General features: G+C 32.7%; 1 protein-coding gene and 1 long non-coding RNA gene across 2 annotated transcripts in view; one reads left to right on the top strand and one right to left on the bottom strand.

The window, feature by feature from the left end:
• The window catches only part of LOC123661828 (high affinity cAMP-specific and IBMX-insensitive 3',5'-cyclic phosphodiesterase 8-like), a 107413-nt gene that overhangs the window by 14765 nt on the left and 71599 nt on the right, over positions 1-21049 (bottom strand). Inside the window, exons 5-12 of the mRNA XM_045596768.1 lie at positions 17811-17868; positions 7820-7987; positions 7243-7445; positions 6076-6259; positions 5092-5268; positions 4789-4821; positions 2775-2867; positions 1942-2193 (exon numbers count right to left, since the gene is read on the bottom strand). Coding sequence (XP_045452724.1) covers positions 1942-2193; positions 2775-2867; positions 4789-4821; positions 5092-5268; positions 6076-6259; positions 7243-7445; positions 7820-7987; positions 17811-17868 — 1168 coding nt within the window. The remainder of the gene's footprint in view (positions 1-1941; positions 2194-2774; positions 2868-4788; positions 4822-5091; positions 5269-6075; positions 6260-7242; positions 7446-7819; positions 7988-17810; positions 17869-21049) is intronic.
• LOC123661514 lies at positions 10064-10956 on the top strand. The gene is made up of 2 exons (XR_006744345.1): positions 10064-10588; positions 10924-10956. It is a non-coding gene; the product is annotated as an uncharacterized LOC123661514 (long non-coding RNA).

Genomic DNA, 21049 nt, shown 5'->3' on the forward strand with positions numbered 1-21049 from the left:
GCCAAGGCCCTTCTTGCTATCAGCGAAAATCTGTAGGAGCTTCCTGAATTTTGTACATATTTTTTTTCTCGTTTGTTACTATTATTCCATTTTATGGAAATTACAAAAAAAGACAAATTTTGTTTATTTTTCAATATGAATGAATGAATATGATATGAATGCAAGTTATTTTCTAAGTTTTATTTCTTAAATTAATTAATAAATAGAATTTTCAAAATCAAAATTATTTCCATTAAACTTTGTAAATACAAATATATGTGTGCAAAATTACAGCTCATTTAGTTTTGAAACAACTGAGATACGGAATTTTTAACCGACTTCAAAAAAAGGAGGAGGTTCTCAATTCGACTGTATTTTTTTTTTATGTATGTTACATCAGAACTTTTGACCGAGTGGACCGATTTCGACAAATTTTTTTTTTAATCGAAAGGTGGTGTGTGCCAATTGGTCCCATTTAAATTTATTTAAGATCTAACATCTACTTTTCGAGTTATATCTAATAATGCGTTTTTACTTGACGCTTTTTTCGTCGATCTACGTTGTATTATACCGCATAACTTTCTACTGGATGTACCGATTTTGATAATTCTTTTTTTGCTGTAAAGGGGATATTCGTAGTTTGATACCATGATAAAGAAATTAGGCACTGATGATGGGATCCTAGAGAAATCGAGGGAAACTCTCGAAAATCCGCAATAACTTTTTACTGGGTGTACCGATTTTGATAATTTTTAATTTAATCGAAAGCTGATGTTTATCATGTGGTCACATATAAATTTTATCGAGATCTGATAACTACTTTTTGAGTAATCTTTGATAACGCGTAGTTACTTAACTATTTTTTCGTCGATCTACGTTGTATTACACGTCGATGTAATTGAAGTCGGTTTTTTTTTCGTTTGCAAGCAAACACAATTATGAGACGAAACATACGCGATTTTCCCATAGTGCGACGGACTGTTATACCTACGTTTTATTCGCGGTTGGTGCTGGCGCCGCTATTTTAATTCCTTTTAAATATTCCATTTTCCGTGCTGTTAGTGTTTGGACGATATAATAAACTAAATCAATATTTGAACAACTTGTTTGTTTATTTTAAAAAGACTACCGGGAGGTGCCGCGTAACAGTACACTTATACGGCTATGGCTGACTGCTTCAACTAAAGGAAGATATCGCTTGCAGCGATAACATCGCCATTGTACATATTTTTTTTATTGGTTGATTCGCTCCTGCTGGCCTCTTTCTCCATGTAGAAAAAGGGTCGGAACTTTATTTATTTATTTATTTTATACTTTATTGTACACCACAAATATATTACAAACAAAGCATAAAGATAGTTACAGACCGTAAAGTACAATGGGACTTATGGCTAATTAACCATTTCTTCTAGACAACCCATACATAGAAAGGAAACTTATTATCTAAATTGTGTAGGTAGTGTAGATGTATAATAAACTTACAGACAAATGTCTACATTCAAATACTTATAATAAAATAAAGAATTTATTATTATCATTAGCACTATCATAAAAATACATAAATAAATAAAAAGAAGAATAAAAATATATATAATATAATATATTCATCATATAGTATATGTTTCTTGATATGTATTAATTTTAATTTTATCTGTTATAGTGTACAATATGTATGTTATACTATATATAACTTTGTATTATACTAACAAAAATATTTTATATGGTGGGAAACAAGCGTATGATCCACCTGGTGGTAAACGGATACCATAGATTATGGATATCAGCAACAACAAAAGCTAATGCATTTCCGACATTTCCGCCCCTCCCCTGGAGTACACCACAGAAACACCACACTATTTAAAACAATTATATTCAGCTGTAACCTTTTGGAAGGTTTAGATGCTTCCTCAGTCGAGCTGCTCCAACGATGGCCTACCTCAACAACAACATACACAAAATTACCTGCAAAACATCAGCGGCATGCGTAGAGTTGTGGTAGGTGTTGACCGCGTGGTAGTTCGTTTCTATGACGGTCAGCCAGTGCAGGAGAGTCCTCTCGTCGCACTCCAGGGTCGAGCAGACGTCGAAGCGGCCGCCCATCAGCGTGAGGCCGAGGTGTGTCAGCGGCCGACCGCGGGTGAGGTCCTCCAGGCGGAATATCTCGAAGTCCCAGCTTAGTGCTGTATCTAGAACTTCGCGTAGCTGGCCTGTTGTCTGTTATAAAACGTATTGATTTTTTTTTATGTCACTAGGTCGGCAAACAAGCGTACGGCTCACCTGATGGTAAACAATACCGTAACATTACCGTAGCTTATAGACACCTGCAACACCAGAAGCATCGCAAACGCGTTGCCGACCCAATCCCCGATCCCCCCAGGAGCTCTGGTCACCTTACTCACCAACAGGAACACAATACTACTTGAAAACAGTATTATTTTGCTGTGATATGTGATGTTTAACGAGATTGTAATATCATTAACGCTTTTTAGTAACATACGCATAATCTGTTTGATTTACGTATTACTGTTTATTTTAGTGATAAAAATAGACTACGTTTATTTTTTATGGCAAAGGCAAATGACGTTGAATATTTTTGTATTAGGATTTTGAGGATAATCTATGCATATCTGTGTTTGGTCCATTATTTTTGAGCAGTAGTTGATGTTGAAAAGAAAGTGCTTTATGGTAAATAATTGTAAATATGATTTAAATTAAACCTTAAATGTATATATTTTTTATGCTTTCTTTAATTCTTTTTGTGTATAAGGTTTTTAGTAATTATTTTACAAACATACCTTGTGCTTCATATTTGTTCTGTTGGCTTGGGATCTGACTACGGTGGAATCATTGCTGCTTCTTCGCGACGACAGGACATTGGTTGCTCCTTGCTTTAAACATAAATGAAAACAATAGTTTGACTTTCATAACTTTTTAATGCGGTTTTATAAGTAAAGATAGTTTTTAAATATTTTATATAATACATACAAACGTGTGTTAAAATAAAATATTATATACCTATATAAATAGATAAATACTATAAAATAAAACACATTATTTTGAATACATAATAAGTATGTTAAGTTTAGTTGCAGATGTTGAGTTACTTATCTAATATAATGTTATATTAGTTCAAACTATATTTCGATTAGTACTGTAGGCTAAGACCAACTTGTTAGAGCTACAAGAGCCAAAAGGAAAACGTAGAACTTGCAAACAAATCTGCAATAAGAAACATTTAGTTGAGAAATCATTTTGATTATTATTAAATTATATTATAAATATTTAAATTATAAATATTTAATTTTTTTTTATAGTTTTTGGTTCTATTCTCTATTAATTATGGTTATCACAACAACAAAAAAGACATTGGTGTTACATAGAAAAGCAATACTGTCAGGTATTTTGAAAATTTTTATAGTTTGTAGTCAAAATTAACTTAAGCATACATTGATAAGCTAAGTATACGGTAAGCAACTATTAAATGTTACCTATATCTTTTACAAATGGTTACTGAAACAAAATGACCCGTCTGTCAGTAGTCTGGTGGATAGTCGAAATATTTTTGTGCAACAACAATTTTGTGAAAACAGATTATTTAAATAAAATAAATGTATATAGTCTAAACAAAAATTATACATATATTTACTACTTACTATAATACATTTTTTATGTTTGATAATTTTTTATTTTTTTTTTAATTTTTTTATTTAATTATATATTTTTTGGTCATACATTAAACAATTTTTTATTTAATAATGCACAAAATGTATTTTTTTTTACACATAGGTACAGCGCGGGGGCGCCAGAGGGTTATGTCAGACTCCTACTGACTAAAAAACCACCACGTGTGAGCAGTCCCCTGGGTGGGGCGAGATGGGGTGGCGCTAGCATTCGCCACCCCGAAATGTCTATCACCGGCAGCAACGACAATATTTGCTGGACTGGTAAAAGCTAAAATTTGTCTGTATTTACTTTGCAATAAAAATGACTTACTTTTTTAATATTTATTATACAACAGTTTTAGTTTTTTTAAGTTCGCTTTTAAAGCTATTACGCGCCATCACGCAGCGTTTGTTCTTTCCTTTGACAGATTGACAGGACAGATCCGGCGTCATTTGTTTTAGCAGCCAACTGCGGCTTCTCGATAGACGAATAATTATAATATCGTAAAAGTCTTAACTAAAAATAACCGACTTCAAAGATTTTACTTACAGTTAAAATTAGAGCCAAGAAAATATTATACACTATTTTTAAACTTTAACGTCGTATTTTTTTATCAAGATCAAACAAAATATACTCAGATTAAATTTATATATTTCTTGATTTTTGTTGATTCATAAATTTCCTAAGTAAGAAAAAAAATAATATGAAAAATAAATGTAAAGCGACCTACTTTTTTGAAGTCGGTTAAAACGAGTGAATTATTTGCAAATCTTAAACACTTCTCTAGAGACTAGAACCAAAGGTAAAAATATATAGCCAATAATTATGAAATTTTTATAAAAAATACTAATGTTTTTTGTTATTGAAAAATACCTAATAAATAAATATTTAATCCATTGTTATTGTGAATTAAAATAATTTTGAAAAAATAATTAATATATGATATATTTATTTTACGTGTGATAATAATAAGCTAATTATTATTTTGTTTAATTTGTAATCAAAATGAATTCTTTCGTATTAGCAAAATATAAGATAATAAAAGTCAAGGCGCGATTTTTCTGAAACTATGTCATTGAAGCATCAGAAAAGAAAAAGACGACCACAGGAGAGTAATAGTTTGTTTTGTAATTTCAAACCTCCTACCATATAGAAAAGGTTTGAGTTCACTTGCTCCCGCTTTCCCAGGCCGAACAGGTTCATAAACAGATAAATAATTGTTAGTAGGTTTTTATTACGTAATCGTATAAGTAGGTACTTTATTGTATACAGATAGGTACATTATAATTATATAAACACGAAAAATAAAATATACGTTAAGTGTATAATATAACATAAAACCTATGTAATAGTAATAATATAAAACACAAATAGTGGTTGTTTTTGCTTTTATCGTAACCAAAGAACACATTTTTAATATAAAAAATACGTAGTTTAAATGGTAGTCACCGATAGCAAGGCGCCAATAAGGTCAGTAGCAATAGGGTCTTCGGCTCTCATCTTCGGATCTTCCCTCATTTGCGGCGAGTACAGTTCAGAGGTACGCAGCATATCTACGGCGCGATCTATGCAAGCTACGGTGGAGGGCGGTGCACCCTCTGTCGCCGCGGATAAGAGGGATATCACCTGAAAAGTACAATAAGTTATTATGGGTTGTCTGGAAGAAATGGCTAATTAGCCATAAGTCCGCCCATTGTACTTCACTGTCTGTAACTATCTTTATGCTTTGTTTGTAATATATTTGTGGTGTACAATAAAGTATAAAATAAATAAATAAAATAACTATACAATAGTCTGACATATGAAAACGAAATAAGAGATGGTTGTGAAACTTTTACGTAACAGTAAAACAATACAACAAACATAAAAACCAAAAACTACAGAGGTTATTTGGTCACATAGGTGCGCTAAATTAAGTGTGATATTTCATTTCATTATTCTTTAATTTAAAGAAACTTGCGTATTTTATATTTTATTAAATCAATGTACTTAAATCTTTATTAAAATTATTTTTGATAATTACTTTTATAATTTTCAATTCGGTTTGTCAGTAGTTTCTCTAAAACACAAAAATTTGAAATCGAAAGAAAATGTAACTTTGTATAAAATAACATTTTTAATATGTCTTGGAGACTGATATACTTAAAGATATAAAATTAATCTTTATCAACCTTTATAAGTTGACATAAAAACGGTCGTAAGTTATTAACTACCTAGCAAACAACGATCGCACATATCCCACTTTCATTAGAAAATATACTCGATCATTAAGGACACTAAGCGATATTTTTAGTGTCAGGGTAAGCTTACGTAAGCATTACAGATACATTACAGGATAAAGGAATATTGAAGTAAAGTTATCTCTGTTATCAAGGGCGTTAGACGTCATATTTCAGACATTAACGAGGCCAAAAGGTTTTAATTATGAAGTACCTTGGTAATTGGAGCTTCGAGCGGTAATCCCTGCAACTTAGCCAATGAAGTACGACGCAAGCCGTCAGACGCCACCGAGCGCACGTCTAACGATCCTCGTCGGATAGAATGCAGGGAACCACGTGCACGATCGCATTCTATAGCGTTGCTTGGTTCACAGACGAACACGACGTGTGATGTGCTCCTGGAAAAAGGTTTTTGGGTAATGTGTAATGTACGTAAAGATAAAGGTTTATGTGTAATGTACGTAAAGATTATGTGATCTAAAGTTGCCCTTCATTACATTGATTACAACGAGTTGTTAAGGGGCTACACTACCTCAGCTCGAATTCAGATTTCACCCGTACTAAATACACACGAGAATTGAGAGCGCTTGGTTGTTCATCGCGCGAATTATATGTATTTTCTCCCCACAAACATTATCAATAGTTATTTTTTAAAAAACGCAACATATAAAATGTTCTTCATACTTATTTCAATTACCATGCTTAATCTCAAGTCCATAACTTCTATATTTACTCAGATATTAAGGTTTTAATACAAAAATAGAGGTAAATTTGCGATTTTTTTGTATCGAGAAAATTTTATGGAATCGTGTTTTCGAAACATATGAAAGATAGTTTATGTCCTGAACTTTACCATACATAACTTTCAAACTAAAATATTCAGTAGTTTGGAAGATATGGACATCCTGCCGAGTGGAAAATAAGCAATTTGAGGTAGCATACACTCTTAAGAATGTAATATCTTATACTGTTCTATGCCGCGTTGGCGCAACGGTTACAGTCATGGATTGTATCCGTTGCGCTGGCGGTTGCGGGTTCGATCCCCGCACATGACAAACATTTGTATTGGCCATACAGGTGTTTGCCGTGGTCTGGGTGTTTGTGCAGTCCTTGTGGATCTCCCCACCGTGCCTCGGAGAGCACGTTAAGCCGTCGGTCCCGGTTGTTATCATGTACACCTGATAGCGATCGTTACTCATAGTAAGGAATATATCCTCCAACCCGCATTGGAGCAGCGTGGTGGATTAAGCTCTGATCCTTCTCCTACATGGGGAAAGAGGCCTATGCCCAGTAGTGGAATATTACAGGTCGAAACGTATAGTATTCTACTAGATTACCATACATACTTATTACTGATCAATAGGTAATGTAATATTCTTACTTATTCAATGAAACAGCCGATCCACGGCAAGGAAGCAACACGGGGTCGGGAGCAGCACGTCTTCTTATTAACACAGGCGCCTCCCAATCTCGGACCCCGCTAGCTGCTAATCGGAGGGCTTCACCGCTTACTGCTTCAGTCAAAGGCCGCGGTCCATCTTCAGGTCTCCAGCCAACCACCCGACACCATGACTTATTTGTGAGCTGCGAAACATAGAAACTTTAATAATGAAAAAAAAGTGATATATCTTATCTATTGGGTCCTGAAAATAAAACTTAGTATATAGTAAAAGATCTAAATTGGAGACGACCTTCACCCGTATGTTTATTGAATGAAAATTATTTTATATTTACTTTCGTATATAAAAAATAAATCGCTAACGGGTTGGTTGAATATGCCAGGCCTGCTTAGAACTCCTCAGCTAACCCATTCGCAATTAATTTTTAATATAAAAAATAGATATAAATAATTTTTTATCTATTAAATTGATGGGTGAAAATAGTGTCTAGTTCGGTTCGCATTACCGTCACTTGTATTTTGATTATTAGCTCATGAATTAAACGTTATTAAAACTAACGAGTATCCTTTGTTGGTCATCAGTAATAGCAATTAGGTCTCGACAGCGATCTGCTGCCGCCGCCAGAGCTGCGACGGCCCCAACTTGAGCGCGCATAGATGCGGCCGCAGCACGCGCTTGTAACATTTCCGCACACCAGGCTGTTGCACCCAACGTTTCTACCATTACCTATCGGAAAAAAGTAAAAGAATAAACAATAGTATATTTTATTACAGGTGTGGAAAGGCTGTCATTGCAAAGAGTTCCGACAAATGTCTACCCGAGCCGAGGCGCAGCCGAAGGCGAGGGTTGACAGTCGGAACAAGTTGCAATGACGGTTCCGCACGTGTACTGAACGACTATTTTTAATACAGTTGCGAAAAAATGAAGCTATTTAATAAAATAATAAAAAGAAAATTTCTGAAAAATGGCGCCAACCGTAGAATATGAGCAGAGTTTTTTTTTCCTTTACCTATTTTGGTAGGCAAAGGGAACTATGCTCATACAGCCAAGTCTTCAGTAGAAGTTTTTTATTGATATGAAATGAAAATGAAATTTAATGAGATGAAATGAAATGAAACCTAACCAAACTCATTCAATCAAATCATTAAATCTGATATTGAAACAAATTAGTAGCTTTTTTTAGAAATATACGTATTTGCACGAATCATAAAAACTTCTATGAATTTTTTTAGTAAAAACTTCATGGTTGGTTTTTCTTTTTAATAGACATTATTTTGACAGTTGGGAAAGAGAACGCACGAGTTCGCGAAAGGTAAAAAAAAAGCACGAGTATGTAATAGCCCACATCCCGAACGCTATACGTCCCTGCAATATGCCACTTTTTTAAACAGTAGTAAAAATATTTATTGGCCATTAAAAAACGTTTTTAACAACTTATAAACTATAGGCTAATGACTTTAACATATGAATATAACAATATAAAATAATAATAGGTGTGTTCCTTCATACATAAAACAAATGAATAACATAATAAATTCTAAATTGATGAACTATCTTAAAAGTAAACGAATTATTCTTGACAAATTAAGAATGTTGTGTTTGTTACTGAATTAATTTTAAAAAAGAGCTTTATAAATATTTTCATTTTATAATGAATGTTATAATAAGCAAGGATGGCTTAATAAATGGAAGAGTGGATCTCAAACAATGAAGAGCCTTGTTTTTATCAAACAATCACTTCGTATTTTTAAAGTATTTCGTAATTTGCGGACCGAATTTAGATACTTTGCTCATGTTGTTTGTGTTAATTTGAGTAATATTTACATAATTATAATATCATCATTTCAGCCTAATACAGTCCACTGCTGGACATAGGCCTCTACAAGTTGGCGCCAAAAATGTGTTTTGCCCATAGTCATCACGCTGGGCAGGCGGGTTAGTGACCGCAGGGCTGACTTTGTCACACCGACACGGCGCTGCTGCCCGTCTTCGGCCTGTGTATTTCAAAGTCAAGCAGTTGGATGGTTATCCCACCATCGCTCGGCTTTTTAAGTTCCAAGGTGGTAGTGGAACTGTGTTATCCTTTAGTTGCCTCTTACGACACCCACGGGAAGAGAGGGGGTGATTATATTCTTACTGCCGTAACCACAAAGCAGATTGTCTATGTGAATATGTCAATTAATGTCACTTTACTTACAAACGTCAAGTTAGTCAGAAATAAACCTCTAAGCTGGACACACGCATCTTTCATTCGACCCTTCAAAAAAACTTCTACACAATTTGAACCTTATTCTCATGAACATAAGTTTGGTCCTATCGAGCGGACGGCGTGCGTCGAGCGTGCGTCGAGATTTCGAGAACAAAGGAAGTACATTCCACAGCAACAAGTGTGTAAAAAACGTTTGGTTCAAAGGTTATTTATTACAAAGATATTACAACGTTTTTAAGAAGTTTTTACGAAGTTAAATACAGTGTTTGGCGTTAGTATTGAAGAATTTTGGATTATATACAATGGAGAAATACATTTTATATCAAATGGAGTTATTTGACAACCTAAAAAATTGTGAGAAAAATTTAAGAAAGACACCGAAGGAGAGAATTAAAAAAGCATATTTAGAAACTAGATTGGAGCAATTAGAAACATTATGGAACGATTTTAAAGAAGGACATAAAAATATTATTTTGAAAATTTCGAAAGAGGAAGATAGAAAACTTCCATATTTTAAAAATGAAGTGTTTGAAGCGTTTGAGGAGATGTATATCAGTACTAAATCTATGTTAAAGGAAATGATAATGCCTTTTTTAAAATCTTCGAATAATTCTCAAACTACCGGCGTTCCCGATGTTAACGATTCTAATAGAAACTGTGATATTAAGTTGCCGATTATTAAAATTCCAACCTTTACCGGTAAGTACGAGGAGTGGCAAACGTTTTACGATTTATTCTATTCTCTCATACATAACAATGAAGCTTTGTCACCGGTGCAAAAACTCCATTATTTAAAAAGTAATTTATCGGGTGAACCTGAAACAATGTTACGTAATTTTTCCATAACTGACGCCAATTATGAAGAAGCGTGGTGCCAACTTGTGAAGAGATATAATAACAAGAGGTTTAATTGCAACGCCATTTTGAAAATTCTGTTTACACAAAAGATGATTACTGCAGAGTCTGCGAGTCATATAAAGCAACTTCTAGACACAACGGTTACCTGTTTAAAAGCGTTATCGAATATGGGAATAGATACGCGTTCGTGGGATATAATTATCAACTATTTAGTCATTTCAAAACTGGACTCCGAGTCGATGCGACAGTGGGAACAACATGTAAGTGTCAAATCTGAGTTACCTACGTGGTCCGAATTACAACTTTATTTAGAGTCAAGATTTAGATCCTTGGAAATGATCGAGTGTAATAATAATAAAAATAAATCTTTGTTAGCTAAATCCATTCCGAAAACGAAATCTTTTCATACCAATATGAATAACCAAATTAAATGTATTTTATGTAGTAGTGATCATTATATTTATAATTGTAAAATGTTTTCGAATATGTCAGTGCAAGACAGACAAAATTTAATAAAGAAATCTAGATTGTGCTTTAACTGTCTTGCGCCGTCACACTCTGTAATAAATTGTCGTCAATCTTCATGTTGTAAAAGGTGCGGACGCCGTCATCATTCAATGATTCATGTTGAACGCGAGCCTAAAGTTGATAATGATGATGATACAGGTATAGAGAATAAGTCTAGAGGTAAGCCTAATATTTTGTCAAATGATAACAACATTATAACAAATTTTTGTGAACATATTGATTCAAATAGTACTTTATTAGCTACAGTTCAAGTTTTAGTTGAGAGTAAAAATGGTAATAATCATGTTATTAGGGCTTTGTTAGACCAAGGGTCGCAGGCGTCATTTGTGACAGAAGCAACAGTTCAGTTACTTAAACTTTCACGTAAGTCAGTAAGTGGTTGGGTGTCAGGTGTGGGAGAAGGGCAAATGAGAATTAAATACATGGTTTCATTATGTTTGAAATCACGCCACAATCCCGAGTCTAGAGTTTGTGTGAATGCTTATGTATTGCGTACATTAACAACACTGCTACCTACCACTAAGCTACATTCACCTGAGTGGTCAGACATAGAAAAATTAGAGTTGGCTGATCCAGGATATACAACACCAGGAAGAATAGATATTCTTCTTGGAGCCGAGGTTTATAGTGATGTATTATTAAATGGTATCATGAAACATCCTACAATTAATTTACTTGCACAAAATACTATTTTTGGTTGGGTATTGTCTGGTAAGGTTTGTAGTCCACGCAACTCGGCAAGGAATACGGTATCTAGCTTGCATATACAACTTAAGGATGATGACATTCTTAAGCTTTTCTGGGAGCAAGAAAATGAACCGAACATAATTAAAAGAAGATTGTCAAAGGAAGAAGAAAGATGTGAAAAAATCTATGATGCTACAACTACGAGGGATAAGGAAGGGAGATTTATAGTTAAGTTACCATTTAGAACCGAACACCCTAGCTGTCAAAATGGCAAATTATATGAGATAGCTGCTAGAAGATTTATGAGCTTAGAGAAGAAGTTACAAAGTAATCAAGATTTTCAAAAAGAATATATAAAGGTAATGCAAGAGTACATAGATTTGAAACATATGGTCGAAGTTGATTCGCAACACATTGACAATCAAAATGCTGTCTACCTACCACACCACGGTGTGCTTAGAGAAGACAAAACAACAACGAAGCTGCGAATTGTTTTCGACGCTTCGTGCAAAGGAGTTAATGGGATTTCTTTAAATGATGATCTGCTGGTGGGCCCAAAGCTCCAGCAGGATCTACGACATATTTTGATGAGATGGAGGACTCATAAGATCTGTATAACTGCAGATATTATAAAAATGTACAGGATGGTACGTGTAGCAGAAGAAGACACAGATTTTCAGAGGCTACTTTGGAGATCCACACCCGATGAGCAATTAAGACATTACAAGCTGTTGAGACTGACTTTTGGGACTGCATGCGCTCCATATCTTGCTGTGAAGTCACTACAAAGATTAGCAGATGATGCAGAATTTAAATATCCAGAGGCTGCAAAAATAATAAAAAATGATTTCTACATGGATGACCTTTTAACAGGATGTGAAACAGAAGATGAAGCCATAGAAATTTATAATAATATGAACAAATTGTTGAACTCAGGAGGATTTGATCTCCAAAAGTGGAGTAGTAATAATCAAAATGTACTAAAATACATCGGAGAAAATAAGCGAGATGATCATGAACTCCCTCTTAAAATCAATAGTCTGGTGAAGGTGTTAGGAGTAATTTGGAATCGTGATACAGATAATTTTGAATATACCTTAAATCTAGCAGAAACTAAACAACCTATAACAAAGCGACAAATTCTTTCTAATATAGCAAAGCTTTATGATCCTTTAGGTTGGTTGGCTCCGGTTGTTGTGATAGCAAAGATGATCATGCAGAAGCTATGGAAATCAGGCCTAGAATGGGATGATACTGTGCAAGGAAGTTTATTGGCTGAGTGGCTAAATTTCAGAGAAAATTTGATACATATAAAAGAGATTACTATACCTAGATCATTACATTTCTCTAGAATGTCTTCCGTAGAATTACATGTTTTTGCAGATGCTTCTCTATTAGCATATGGGGCAGTTGTTTATATTCGTGTAGTCAAGGATGAAAAGGTCTTTGTAAACTTAATAACAGCCAAGACTAAAGTAGCTCCAATTGATAAACAAATTTCCATACCTAGGCTGGAACTCTGTTCCGCGGCTCTGGCAGCTAAACTAATTTTTGAGACAGCTCAAGTAATGAATATACCTAAAGTTAACTTACATGCGTGGTCTGATTCCACAATTGTGTTGGCGTGGCTGAAGGGAGGACCAGGTCGATGGAATACCTTTGTAAGCAACAGAGTTTCTGATATATTAAATATCTTAGACTATGAACAGTGGGGTCATGTTGCTTCAGAAGTAAACCCAGCCGACTGTGCCTCAAGAGGTTTACAAGCTTCAGAATTGGTGAATCATACATTGTGGTGGAAAGGCCCTACCTGGTTGTCTACAAGGAGCATGAAATTAAATTACTTAGAGATAGATGACACACAAGAAGAAGAGAAGGTCAAGATTTTAACTGTTTTAGTAGAAAGTGAACAAGATTTGATTTGGACAAAATTTTCTGATTTATCAAAAATGCTGAGAATCATATCATACTGTAAGAGATGGTTAAATGTTATTCGAAGAAAAGATAAAAAGCAAAGTGAGTCTAAATTTGTTACATTAGATGAAATTAATAAAACTTTGGAAAATTGTATAAAACAAGTTCAAGGTATAGAATTTAAAAATGAAATAAAACAGTTAAAGTCTCGTGGATGTGTTTCTAAGGGAAGTAAAATCCGTAATCTTTGTCCTATTTTTGATGAAATAGGAATACTAAGAGTTGGAGGTCGGATTCAGCAATCAAAGGTGCCCTATGATACTCAGCATCCCATAATTTTACCTGCTAAGAGTCATCTTAGCAGACTTTTAATTATGAATGCTCACAAGAAAACTTTACATGGCGGACCACAGATGATGTTAAACTATATCAGATCAAAATATTGGATCTTACGAGCTAAAGGTCAAGTAAAGAAATATTACCGTGAGTGTGTAACATGTATTAGATACTCGAAGAAAACTACTCAGCAATTGATGGGTCAGTTGCCAGAGGTACGACTGAAACCAAGTCGACCTTTTAGTTCAGCTGGCGTGGACTATACAGGACCTATCAACATTAGATTTTCACCTGGCAGAGGTGCTAAGGCCTACAAAGGATACATATGTGTGTTTATATGTATGGTAACTCGTGCCATACATCTAGAGGCAGTAACGGATTTAACAACAAATGGATTTGTCGCAGCATTTAGGCGTTTCACAGCGAGGAGAGGACATTGTTCAAACATATACAGTGATAATGGTACTAATTTTGTAGGAGCCGACAAACAATTGCAAAATATGTTTAAGAGTGCAAAATCTTCAACACCAGGTGAATTAGCAGAGTTGTTAACATTAGAGCGTACTACATGGCATTTCATTCCTCCTCACGCACCAAATTTCGGTGGCTTATGGGAAGCGGGGGTTCGCAGTATGAAGGTACATCTTAGAAGAGTCATTGGGGATACAACACTTACATACGAGGAACTAACTACAGTGCTAACGCAAGTAGAAGCATGTTTAAATTCGCGACCTTTAACAATTTTGAGCGACGACCCTAATGATCCCTTACCCCTGACACCTGGTCATTTTTTGATTGGTGAGCCCTTACTTAACTTAACTGATGAAAATTATAGTCTATGTAAAATACCGTGTCATGAAAGGTGGAAATTAACACAAAAAATGGTAAATGATTTCTGGAACAGATGGTCCAAGGAATATTTAGTAAATCTTAATCAAAGATATAAATGGCATAGTAAAAACACTGAACCAGAAATCGATGATATTGTAATATTAAAGGAGGATAATATTCCACCTAGTAAGTGGGTATTAGGTAAAATAATTCATAAACATGTCGGTCCAGACAATATTACTCGTGTAGTGTCAATCAAATGTAAAAATGGTATTTTTAAGCGACCTTTAAATAAAATATGTATGCTTTTGAAACAAAACAATAATGAGAAACAAAATAATTAAAATTTACAGTTTAACTAATAGGTACCATACATACTTTATTTAACTGGCCATTAATTAACATAAATAAAACAACTTAACATTTTTCAAATTTTATTTACATTATAAATTTAGAGTTTACTTTATTTGTACTGTTACTTTTTTGTTACTGTATTGTATAAACACTGCATTTATCTAAGTTAAGTTATTTACCTGTAAAATGATTGTATGATGTACTTAAGTGGTTGGATATTTAGGGACTAATTTTGAAATAAACAGTCACATCAATTTATATCTTCAAAAGAGGAAAATGATTTGTAATGTCATTTTCAGGGTTCAGTAAAATTAGAGCTAACTAACTATATTAAGTTATATTTAAGTAAGAATATAGTTCCATTATATGTCATACTTCTGAAAAAAAAAATATATATATAGTAAAACATTTTATAGAAATTGAAACTGAATATCATTGGATGTAAAGAATAATAAGTTTGTAAAAATAATAATAAGTTTGTAAAAAAAAAAAAATTAAGTGATACTTACCTGGGGATATACTATGAGCACCTATAATGAATTGAAATTAAACTGCTGTTTCCTTTTTCTTTTTCTGATATTTGAATAATATTAACAAATTTATAACGTTGTTAATAAGACTTGTAGATTGGCCTGCATAAAAATTGAACAGCTCATGGTAGATCCGTTGATTTGATGTTATTTGTGTTATAAAATATAATTGTGTTTGTGTTATAAAAGAACGCCGTCCTTTGGGGGGCGGAATGTCTATGTGAATATGTCAATTAATGTCACTTTACTTACAAACGTCAAGTTAGTCAGAAATAAACCTCTAAGCTGGACACACGCATCTTTCATTCGACCCTTCAAAAAAACTTCTACACAATTTGAACCTTATTCTCATGAACACAGATAATTATATAATAAATATAATAAATTTAATTGGAATAATATTATATCAATTAAATTTAATGCCTCATATAACTTTAAAATGGAGCAAATACCTAACGTTTTATATAATTAATGATGTTAGTATATCTTATATAATAAAAACGTAAATAAGATAAAGTTTAGAGAAGTCTTTCTAAACTAATTGTGATTCGATAGCTCATCGTCTTTGACGCGGTGCTGGTCTTTTGACGTAATTGAGTTAAAAGTTTAAACCGTCGCTATAAATTAAGCCCAAAGAGTAGCAGGAAGTTTATTTACAACTTCTAAGCGATATATTAAATGAAAACATCTATATAAAATGGCATATTCTGGAAGGAACGCTACAAGGATTATACACTGGTCGAAAAAATCGATTCAACATCGAATTTAATGAAATATAAATATGAAAAAGGAAAGTTCAAATGTTTGTTATCAAAAACAGTTTTCAAGACAATTTGGCATTTGCAAACATGACATACCTTTGAATTTCAATTAAAGCGATCAAAAGTGTTGAATAGAAATTGTTTAAATGTCAAATACCTGTGTTGAGTAATTCAGACCCCGAATACATGCATCTACATACTTACTAATTTATGATACATTTTAACAACAAACATCTGTATTAGCGTATCAGACAATACCGAAGCGTCATATCAAATTTAGAAAATTTTCTATCGCCGAAGGCTTTCAACTATAGATTGTACTTCCAAAGCAAATTAAATTTAGTGCTTCATTAAGAAGTCCTAAAACTCAAATATGAAACTATTACACATATATAAAGTTTACCGCTCAAGGCTTATGTTTAAATTTACTTATAAAGGCCATATAACATTTTCATCTTTTTTTTTTATTCGAATTTATGACGAATGTTTCAAATATATTAGTCATAAGCTCATCAAGTCTTAATACCATCTAAATGGCTTATTTTTATCAAAGCAATTTTAAAATATTTACAAACAGGTAAATCCCCTTTTTGTGAGTTATCAGTATACATTTATATTCAATGTATACTAATATGTCAAAAGAAAACATTATAAAACTACTTAAATTAGACTAATTAAACTTACAGGTTTCTTTTATACCATTATTACAAATATATAATGATTTGAATCTCGATATTTCAATATAATGTTCAGTAATTTATTATTAGTTAACATCGAAAGCTCTTATATCGGCATAGAGAAGTCGGTCAAGTATCTATTGTCACATTTTTATATAACAAGATATATCAAAATTTCATTATATTACTTGCTCTCTACTTATAATAAAATTATTAGGAAATAATTGTGGTTTAAAATATTTATTAACATTTTAGTTAGTGAACATTTAAGATATTTTGTAAAATTTTGGCATCTTTACGAGGTTCTCTGATGATGGAAATCAAAACTAAAATTATTGTGTTTATCAGTATCAAAATACGTCAAGAATCACACCTAAAATAGTGAATGGATTTGAATAAAACTTAGCACAATTTGACTACATATACAAGCTGAGATACTGCGTACCTACCTACTTATTATAATGAAGTTACGTTCGATTCTCTTGTAAGATGAAAGTCACAATTTGAAAAACGCAAACAAAGTTGCTGGTCCAGTATTTATATTGATCAATTTTATCTTTACTCCTAATTAAATTGCAGAATTATTCGCTAGATTTAATTAAGTAGATAAGTAAATTTGTGTTAGCTAGGTTATATTATACAGAGGCGTAATTATAAAATTAATGTTTTAAGTTTTTATTACGTTATACGAAACGATTACGAAGAGTGTTAATTAAATGATGCTAGGTAAAATTACGAGTTTCGTTTTAATCTCTCATTCACGCTAAAAGCTCACAAAATACAATATTTAAATTGAGATAATTTTGTGCAAATTTTTTATTTAAGTACTTCATGTTAATGGCTATATTTAATGAATATTCTCACCCTGTTGAAACCGGCTTCCAAATATGGTATGACCGCGAAGTCATCTTTGAGGTATGCACTGAAACAAACACGTTTTTTATAATATGATATAGAACATATACATATATACGTCATATATATTTATTATTTTTTAACCCCGCCAAAGATTGGTAGGTACTAAACAAACATATAAATGACATAATTATGTCAAGAATAGGTATCGATATCAAGTTTGCTATCGCAACAGCTAATAACCGTTATCGTACAAAGGTTAAAAAGCTTAAAAACAAACCTTAAATGCTAATAAAAAAAACTTAATGATTTATCTGGATCTTAAAGGAAAAGGGTAAAAGGATCTCCTAAGGGATTTGATTTCATCTAAATGAAATAAAGAACCTGGAAGACTTTATTTCAAAACAAATATTAGCTGACATATTTTGATGTGTCATATTAACAATGTAAACACATAGCAATGAAAACTACATCTTTGTATATTCATAGCAAACAATTCGTAGCGCAACTTTTGTGATATTCAACACACGATACGCGATATTTCGTACATCCAACTTGTCTGACGATGAGTTCCGAGATCCGTCAGTAATTGTATGCGGATAGGAATACTACTAAAGTTACTACGGTCGTTCGTTTGCCGTCAACAATATCCGTAAACTATTTCAGACATGTAATCTAGTGTAGAATGTATAAACGAGCTTATTGGGCTTAACCAACGTAAACGTGTAACGTTTCATTAAAATAGTTCCAAATAGTGCACTAAAATTCAGTCTCTTTTAGTTTAAAAGACGTTTTAGAATAAATAATACATAAATCTTTATTTAAAAACATCTCGAGAAGAAGAGTTTAAAATAGTGAAAGATAAAAGTTATTAAAAAGTTAAGTTTTATATATATATATAAAAAAAAAACTTTCGACAAACAAAGAAAAATTAGTGTGATTATCCAACAAATAAGTAGTGATTGTTTTGTACATGCATCCGGACTTTATCAATTGAGTCATCGTGCAAATATACAAGATGTGTAATATTTTAAAATAAAAGCCTAAAATGAAGTAATTCTCAACATTTTTGAATATCATATCAAAAATTGACGAACGATGTACCCGCTAGATCGAAATTTTTGATATGATGATTTTATTTTCGGTTTAAGCGAAAGCGAAGTAATTCTCGATATAATTAAAACTTTGGTAGTTAGCTTCAAGACGAATTGTAGTCATCCTCACACAGAGACAATAATTGCCATTTTTCTCCTGGAATTTGATATGTATATTAATTAAATTCTGTCAATTCGTTTTCATTAGAAGCTACTTTTATTTAATTTTATTATTAAGTTTCTTAGAAATAATAAAAACGTATTACCTACTTACACTAACTTTCCTTGACAATATTTCAGTTTTGAAAAAGGACGAAATGTGTGTGTATAAAATGTTTTGATACACACACTGTATGTACTTTTTAAAAGATTTTAAAGAAAGTATTATAAAAATTACGACAGCTGTTTAAGAGATTCGTATAAAAACTATACAAATTTAGCTTTATTCGTAAAAAAAACTTCACCTTTAATTAAATCGGTGCTTTTTATAGGTTGTTACTTTTATAACTCTTGCAGGGGTGTTGTAAAAGCGTTGCGGAGTAAAACAGTAAGAACTGTATCCTAACGCTTTTGGATAATAATGTCGTCTATACGTCGTTTTTCTTAATATCGTTCTTTTATTGTCTTACTGATACTATAAATAGGAAAATTTGTAGTGTTCGACCGAAAGTTAGGTTTCAGGGCGAAACCGAAACCGAAACTCACGTGTTCAAGTATAAAATTCCTTAAAATATTGAAATTTTGTGCATTCTACCCATTATTCTGCTTTAATTAGGACATGACATGAAAACACAGTATATTTATTTTGTTGTAATCATTAATTTAATATAATATAAAAATATTTTTATTATTTTTTCAAATTAAGTTCTCATAGCAAAATGTTTATCAGTTATCAATAATAATCAAATCACTAATTGTTACTGTTTCATTCATATGTCATAAATAATTCATACACAATTGGTATTTTGAAAACTTATTAATTAATACTTTGGTTTGTATTTGTACTTAGAAGAATCATTAATCTAAAGCGTTTCCGCTAGTAACGAAGTAAGGTGAGCGTGCACGACAAAAGTTTCGGCCAATTTTGGCCGAAACCGAAACGGAAACCGAACTTTCGGTCGGACACTAAAAATTTGTGAAGGTGGATGAATTGTGTATTACTCATTAACAAAAACACTACAAAAGTAATTAATTTTGGTATGTCTAGGTTTAGCTGGAGATACAGAATAACACATAGGCTAGATACTTTTTATCCCGACAATTCACGTAATCGGAAATTAACGGGTGAAACCACAAGGCGCAGCCAGTTTATAAAGTTAAAAGATTACGTACTTTTACGACATTAAGGGTACATACACAATGTCGTGACAATGTCGCCATTTCCTTCCACGGCAGACGTCGCGTCTCGTGCGTCGTTCAAACGTCCAAACACTAGGAAACATTTGCAATGAATAGAACTCATTTAATTTATACAATAGCTTTGCTAATCAACCGTCTAGACTGCAGACAACTAGACGGCCAGACCACCGCTCCTGTATGGCTGAGCTTACTTTACTATACTTTATATTTAACATTTTATTTAACTTGTAAAACTTATAAATATTTGTTGCACAGGAAACTAAAAATAATTCGATTAACTGAAGTATATTATTGTATTTTACTGTGCGTAGAATAGTTTACTCAGACATAAACTAAGACGAGAAATAAATAAAATAGAAAAATAAAGACAATCCAAAAGGAAAACTGACCAGATATAACATTAAAAGGTATATTATTTTTCGATTTCAAGAAAATCGAATATGTAATGCAATTTCTTAACAAAAGAAGTGATGAAAAAAAAAACAACCTTTGTAATCTTAACTAGCGCGCATAATCAGAGAGCAAGTATTTTCAGAAATGACTCTGTTCTGTGGATACCGATTATAAATTGATCAACAATACTTAAGAAAAATAATTATTAAGAGTTTGTCTAGCGATGATAAACGGAAAATAAGCGTGCTGTCGGTTCGTTTCCGAGTCACCGAGCTGTGAGCGGCAAAGATCCAGTCATAAATATATTACAATAAGTTTCGCTTCGTCGATTCTCTTTTCTAACTTTTAACGTTTTTTAACTCTTAAAGTATTTCGGATTGCTCTCGGCGATACTTTAGTCGC

The sequence above is a fragment of the Melitaea cinxia genome, chromosome 17 (assembly GCF_905220565.1).
Source record: "Melitaea cinxia chromosome 17, ilMelCinx1.1, whole genome shotgun sequence".
NCBI classification, from domain to species: domain Eukaryota; kingdom Metazoa; phylum Arthropoda; class Insecta; order Lepidoptera; family Nymphalidae; genus Melitaea; species Melitaea cinxia.